Source organism: Austrofundulus limnaeus, unplaced genomic scaffold, assembly GCF_001266775.1.
Source record: "Austrofundulus limnaeus strain Quisiro unplaced genomic scaffold, Austrofundulus_limnaeus-1.0 Scaffold64, whole genome shotgun sequence".
Lineage (NCBI taxonomy): Eukaryota > Metazoa > Chordata > Actinopteri > Cyprinodontiformes > Rivulidae > Austrofundulus > Austrofundulus limnaeus.
The window spans coordinates 2,156,678-2,163,812 of record NW_013952466.1 but is presented as its reverse complement, the minus strand read 5'-3'; the positions used below and the strand labels follow the sequence as shown (position 1 = coordinate 2,163,812).

General features: G+C 36.3%; 2 protein-coding genes across 2 annotated transcripts in view; one reads left to right on the top strand and one right to left on the bottom strand.

Moving 5' to 3' along the window:
* The window catches only part of gen1 (GEN1 Holliday junction 5' flap endonuclease), a 10,025-nt gene extending 3,227 nt beyond the window's left edge, over window positions 1-6,798 (bottom strand). Inside the window, exons 1-11 of the mRNA XM_014010019.1 lie at window positions 6,229-6,798; window positions 5,903-6,077; window positions 5,076-5,252; window positions 3,919-4,029; window positions 3,777-3,850; window positions 3,612-3,694; window positions 3,387-3,537; window positions 1,494-1,530; window positions 1,329-1,409; window positions 1,126-1,256; window positions 980-1,041 (exon numbers count right to left, since the gene is read on the bottom strand). Of these exons, the coding sequence (XP_013865473.1) occupies window positions 980-1,041; window positions 1,126-1,256; window positions 1,329-1,409; window positions 1,494-1,530; window positions 3,387-3,537; window positions 3,612-3,694; window positions 3,777-3,850; window positions 3,919-4,029; window positions 5,076-5,252; window positions 5,903-6,077; window positions 6,229-6,389 (1,243 nt within the window). The 5' untranslated portion in view covers window positions 6,390-6,798. The remainder of the gene's footprint in view (window positions 1-979; window positions 1,042-1,125; window positions 1,257-1,328; window positions 1,410-1,493; window positions 1,531-3,386; window positions 3,538-3,611; window positions 3,695-3,776; window positions 3,851-3,918; window positions 4,030-5,075; window positions 5,253-5,902; window positions 6,078-6,228) is intronic.
* ppil6 (peptidylprolyl isomerase (cyclophilin)-like 6) overlaps window positions 6,391-7,135 on the top strand; it is a 3,111-nt gene continuing 2,366 nt past the window's right edge. The window contains exons 1-2 of the mRNA XM_014010020.1: window positions 6,391-6,884; window positions 6,967-7,062. Of these exons, the coding sequence (XP_013865474.1) occupies window positions 6,807-6,884; window positions 6,967-7,062 (174 nt within the window). The 5' untranslated portion in view covers window positions 6,391-6,806. The remainder of the gene's footprint in view (window positions 6,885-6,966; window positions 7,063-7,135) is intronic.

Genomic DNA, 7,135 nt, shown 5'->3' with positions numbered 1-7,135 from the left:
CTGTAGATCTGCTTGTTTTTGCTATTCTGTTTGTTTCAACTTCTTGTTGAAAAAAGCTAATTTTTACACTTGCTCATTTGTGCTATTTATGCTCCAGTTATTTTAGCTCTTAGCTTTTAGCTGTTTTCTGTTTTTTACAACTAGTTTTTTCTGCAAAGTTAGGCTTTTTCTTACTTCTTTCAGCTTTTCAAAGTAAGCTCACATTAACACCTTTGCTGTTAAATATTTTCAGATCAATTTCATATACGTTCAGCCTAAGTTTTCAGCATGGAGCATTCATAGCATTTTTGCAGGAAATGCAACTTTTCTAGTTTAAAACTGCTTTAATGATTTTTGAAGTATCAAAACAGTTGCCCAAAACTTTTTAACCAGACTATAATTAAAGCATTTTGTAGGTATTTTCCAAATGTAACAATAGATGTTGAATAATGAGTAAATACGGTTTGGGAATTTCTGATTTTACAGACCTATATGTGTTACAAATAAAGTTGATTTTACATCCAATTTAGCCACACTTAGCTAACTGAACACAAAGGAAATTATCAAATTAATAAATTAATGTCACTTATTAAATTGCTACAGATTCATTAGCTTAAATATAATGGCATATATTTGTAATAATAATAAAAAAGAACAAGGTTTTGTAGGATTTATGTTTCTTACACGGTGCTTCAGACTGTGAGAAACCTAACCAAGTTGGCAAACAGAGATTTTCTCGGGCCTGTTATGTCGAACAGGCTGGTTAGTGAGGCAGACTTTGATACGACCGATTCCTCAGTTCAGAGGAAGCTTGTTTAGCACCTAGTGGCTGCTGTGACTGATCTGCCACCTCTGCCTCGCAGCCAGTCACTAACAGACAAGCCGGTGACAAAGCAAAGAGACTGACTGCAGCAGGTGTGTCACTCAACTCGCAGATGCTCCGCCCACTCTTATAAAGCAGAACATTCAAAATCAGCATCATATGATRGCTTTAACTGACCTGGAGGGCTCCAGATGATTTCAAAGCAAGCGACCGCATTCCTCACCCTCGCTTTAAGTATTCTTTTGTAAAAAATAAAAACAGTGTATGATGCTCACACCAAAAACAGCACAGAAACACAATATTTTCCCTTTGAACTTACTTACCTGATGGGCTTGACTTGAGGGGGGGCATCTCGCCTGTATTTCCTGTTCATCAGCTCAGTGTAGGTCATCAGGACTAAAACCTTCTGGCTCGTGTAGTGTTTTGACCACTCCATCTTGTCAAAGGCAAATTTCTGAAGCGAGACAACCAAAAAATGGACTACATGTAGCTCGTTGAAATAAATCAATAAAATTATTTACTTCACCTGCATCAGCAACAAGTTCGGCTGTCTTTTCTTGAAATGTGACACCGGCTCATCCCTGGGAACCAGAAACTCACGAATGATCTGCAATACRAAGTTCAAGCATTTAGAAAACTTGATTATAAATAGTAAAAACTAAAGAATAAAAGAAGGCAAGTATGTATGTACCTCTGTAAAAGGGAACTGTTCACTTGCCAGTGTTTTTCTGAAAACGAAATGAATCACTATGAGAACACTTTTATGCAACGACRGTTAGGTTTAAAAAAAAAATACAAGATTTAAAATCATGTTTGAGTCCTCGTGACATCAAATATTCAACTTCAACATTGAAGCACATGAAGTTCTGAACTAGAAAGCTAGAAAAACAATCCTAAATTCAGAGTTTTGTGACATTTCTGGTTTCTCTTGACATTTTTCCCTTTTTTCATATAAATRAAATCAATGAACATGAACTGAAAGAAACCTTTAACCAAAAGATGATCCAGTTTAATACCTGACGGACTTTGCTGACTTCAWGCTCTCATTTTGCATGCTTCTCTTTACATTTCACTTCTGTGTTAGGTCTCTTTGATTTACWTTCATCTTATGTCACCAGACTGGATCAGTTCATTGATAAACAAAATATTTTGAGCAAAGATCAATATGGTTTAAGAGCTAATAATTCAACATCAATGGCTCTCATGGACTTCATTGAACGCACAATAACTGCTGTGGATGAAAAACAATACTGTGTCAGTGTTTTTGTTGATTTAAAAAAAAGCATTTGATACCATGGACCACAGTATCTTTCTAGAGAAATTAAACAAATATGGTATAAGAGGTCCAGCACTACAGTGGGTATCAAGTTATTTAACCAATATGAAACAATTTGTACAAATTAATGATGTAAGATCTGAACTTTGTAATATTGTATGTGGGGTTCCACAGGGTTCTATATTGGGACTGAAGTTGTTTCTCCTATATATTAATGACTTGGTAAATGTATCAGGGTTGTTTAAATGTGTTTTATTTTCAGACAATGGCACTTTTTTTTTGCTTGGGTAAAAACATAGAACAGATGATGGCAATTATGGAAATGGAATTTATAAAAGCACAAAATTGTTTTAATCATAATAAATTATCATTAAATTTGGATAAAACAAATTACATGATATTTAGTAATAGAAAGAAAACAACTGATGTTCCATTTAGAGTAGATGGTGTTGAGATCTGTAGAGTAAATGAGGTGAAGTTTTTGGGAGTCATCATTGATGAAAAACTGACATGGAGACCTCATATAAATTACTTAAGAACAAAAATGGCAAAATCTATTGCAGTACTGTATAAAATAAGGGAGTTATTTAATGATAAAGCACTATTTACACTATATAATTTATTGTGTAGAAGTCTGGGGAAATGCATGTAAAATCATTACTAATCCTATTTTCATCCATCCATCCATTTTCTGTACACGCTTCTTCCTTTTCAGGGTTGCGTGGGTCACTGGTGCCCATATCCAGCAGTCACAGTGTGAGGGGCGGGGTACACCCTGGACAGGTCGCAAGTCCATCACAGGGACACACAGAGACAAACCAGACAAACAACCATTCACTCTCTCATTCACACCTAGGGACAATTTAGAGTTATCAATTAACCTAACAGTCATGCTTTTGGTCTGTGGGAGGAAGCCGGAGTACCCGGAGAGAACCCACGCATGCACGGAGAGAACATGCAAACTCTACCCCTCTAATCCTATTTTTACTTTACAAAAAAGAGCCATAAGAATTATCACAAGAAACATTACTCTCACTCTTCTAATATATTGTTTCATCAATTAAAATTGTTAAAATTTCACAAGTTGGTTGATTATAACATTCTGCAGGTTATGTATAAGGCTCATAGAAATGTGTTGCCGTCAAACATCCAATCTAATTTTGTTAAGAGGGAAAGCTGCTATAATTTGAAGGGATTACAAATGTTTGTTAAACCAAAGATCATAAAAAATTTGAAGGACAGATGCACTTCAGTAAAAGGTATAAGACTGTGGAATAATCTGGAAAATGACTACAAAAAAGAGCGCACCTCTTGACGTTTGCCTCCAGGGACGAGGCCCGGCGGGTCCGTTCGTAGCGGTGCCAGTCGCAGGGACATGAATAATCAAAGTCCTGGGGTTGACAGAATCGGTGGCTGTCACAGAACGCGCAGCCGCCACGCTCGTGTGCCTTGGCTGGGCCTAAAAATCAGGAATCGGTGTCTCGCATTTTGAAACCTCTCACACACACGTGTGTATTGCTGGGCACCACTCACCAGGATGGCGACAGATGTTGCAATGAGGAACTTTCTTTACCACACGGAGGTCATCTGTGTCCGCCATCTTCCACTGGTTAAACCTTTAGCAGGTGGGAAAAGCTTCCATGAGCACATATTTACCCTTACTAGAAGATTTCTGTATTTAGAGACTAGTTTYTCTACCTCTCCAGAAGCGATTGCCCTTTCAGTGTCTCTATAAGCCTCAACGCTTGCTCTTTGCCTACACCTGGTACACCCTAACGTAAACAAGAAAATGTAGAGTTAAACTGTAAAACACTGCAGATTCTCTTATGAACCTACCTACCTTAGGGATGTAATCACAGCCAAGCAGAATGGCTAAACCAACCAGATTCTCTCTGGACAGATGGAGCTCGGTTTGCACTCGTGAAGTCTGGTAGCAGTCCACCTGAGGGTCCTGGATGGAAGAAAAACAAAACAACAGGCAAGTTATCTTAGGATTATTTCATTCATTAAAATAAACAAAACAAAAACATGTGAGAAAAAATAAAAATACACCAAACACTGAATGAAAAGGGTGCAGCAGGGTTATTATAGTTAACTAAAACTAACTAAATAACAAAAACTGAAATTGAAAAAATATTTTAGTTAACTGAAATAAATGAAAACTGTAATAAAATGAAAAAACGATACCTAACTAAAACTAATCTTTTTACAAAACTAACTAAAACTAACTGAAATTATAGATAGAATATCCTTATTTTAGTGTTTGTCAGTTCATTTTGAGACATGATCTTTTTTTTTTTAAATCGAATAGTTTTAATTAGCTGTGGTTTGTAACAACACTTGTTTACAGTCTGCTGCTAAATGACGACAACAAAAGTTGGGAGAAAGCAACAACGTCCACTTTGGGATTTCTTTGAATATAAAAGCAAGTGTCTTGTAGTGGAAACAGGTGATAAAACAGGTGGAAAACTTCTCAAGGGAAAAACTGCATGAATCAAACTCATACAAGATGCTAACTATGACTGTCTTGACATGTTAGCTTCTCTCAGTAGCTCCTGTGAAAAACAATCAACARGTAGCACCRAGTTGGAGACAACTATTGTCATTGTCTTAAAATAATCACCCAAGTCCTTAGTTGGCAAAATTGAGTTACGCAATTATTTTAGGAAGGTGTTGCTATAATGGAGGCTTTAACTAGTGACCAAATAGCTGCAGGTTAGTTAACTCACAGGAACATCACAAGCTTGAGGATGCATTGGCAAATAAACTATATAAAAAAACTAATACTAGAACTAATCAAAACTAAACTAAACTAAAACTAAGCATTAAAAATGCAATAATAACTAATGAAAACTAGCAAACCCACTGTAAAAACTAATTAAAACAAACTGAATTAAAAGAAAAAAGTCTAAATGAAATAAAATTAAACTATAATGAAAAATCCAAAACTATTATAACCTTCATGTTTCTTTGGATAGTGAACTGCCTCCATCGTACCTTGCTGTTCATATTAAAGTTCCTGTACACTGTCCGGGCTCCATATAAAAACGCATCCCCATCGTTGGTGATGCAGCCGTCCACTAGACCCACAGAGTCCAGGTAAGCACACATGGCCTCTGCCTCCCCGGCAGCTGTCACCCAGGGCACACCCAGGTAGTCAAACATCTCTGCACACTAAAAAAAAAAGATGGGGATAAATGAGTTTGTTATTACAACTTTTTAATCAGAGTTGTAATGTAACTAAGTACAAATACTTTGTTACTATACTTAAGTAGAAATTTTGGTTATCTGTACTTTGCTTGAGTAATTATTTTTCAGACTATTTTCTACTTCTGCTCCTACATTTTTTTAAAAAATGTAAGAAGTAGAAAGTTGTTTCTCTTATTTCATTTTGGCTTTTTATTGTTAAAAAATACTATCCTGTAAAATTGTTGCTCCTGAATAGAGTGAATTTAATTGTGGTTGAATGAGAAGTATAAATATATACCATTCTGATAATGTATTTAGTTTGTATACAATTAATCAAAGCTGCACACCTTTAGAAAAAAACATTTTTTGAAGAGGTCACCTCCCAATAAATGTATTTTTGGAAAATCTAACCGTTCATTCTAACTCAGTACTTTTACTTTTATTACTTAATTACATTTATGTCAAAATAAATCAGATACTTTAAGACTTTCACTCAAGTAATATTCTTAGAGGAGACTTTAACATTCGCCAAAGTAATTTTATGATAAGATACTTGTACTTTTACTCAAGTATCACTTTCAGGTACTTTATAGGACACTGTTTTTAATCAGGCAGAAAAATCAAAAGAGACAAACCTCTTTGAGGACGGCGTTAAAGCGCCCCCTGCTGGTGCTTCTGGTAGAACCTCCATATCTTGTTTCCGTCCTCTTGCTCATTGTTTCTGCTTTGAGCTTGGGAGCTTCTCCTTCCATGACAAAAACAAGCTTAATCCCCATCCGTGTGAGGGACGACACGCGGAAAAATAAGTTCCTGAATACACAGAACATCATGTCCTGATGCATCTCAGTAATCCAGGTAAAAAATCAGAACATCATGGCAACAGTGAGGGTAAAACAAATTCAACCTCAGCCGGAGCAGACAAAGAGAGCACATTTCAAAAATAACATGTTAGCGTGATTACCTCAAGTGGGGCTTCTTGACCCTCCCCATCATARCCTGGACATGCTGAGCTTCGCACACCCATAAACTCAGGTCAACAGCCAATGTTTTTCCGCTCAAACTAAACAACGGAACCGACTCACGAACAGGCTCGAGGATAGACCATAAATCGTGAACACCCATGATTACCGCAGCTTTGTGGCTTGGAAGTAACAATTAGAAACAAATGCCGAAACAGCAGGGAGTGAGTTGACGTCGCAAAACAAAATTTGAACGAATCGAGCTTCAAATATGGCGCCGTTTAGGCTGCGTTCCAATTCGTTAAGGGCTTCTCTACACCGCTTCCTTTGCTGCTGYATTGAATGAAACTGCGTTAAAGCTGAATATATAAATGCATTTTATTTCGTATAGATAGCTGTGATGTTAARTACTCCGTACGCATTTTCGCTTAGTATGATTTTTGATACAATAAAGTTACAACAGAGGGAGGACAGTCGCAAAATCGTTCAAAACCCAAAGTTTCAGAATACGTCATAATAAAGCGCCTTCACAATCTCGTTCCTATGGATACGAGACTTTTATTTACGGATAGACTCAACTATGGGCTCAAAAACACAGCTAGAAATTGTTGGCTTAATCAAAGACTCTAATTTTCACGTTGCTAAAAGTATTGCTGAGGTAAATATATATATAATTTCACCACATAAATTATGTTTTTTTCTTCTATTTACACTTTTATAGCGATTATGTCGCCTTGCAGGGACTACAGCAAAACTTTCCCGAGGAATTTCTGGATCCCAAATTTCTGCCACTTTTTGAATTTGATTGGCATGAATATCTGTGTAAGAAAAAACAGGTAGGTTGATCCTAAAATTATTTGAGAAAGGGTGTTGAGGTGAATGGTGTTTTTATTATTATTATTATTATTA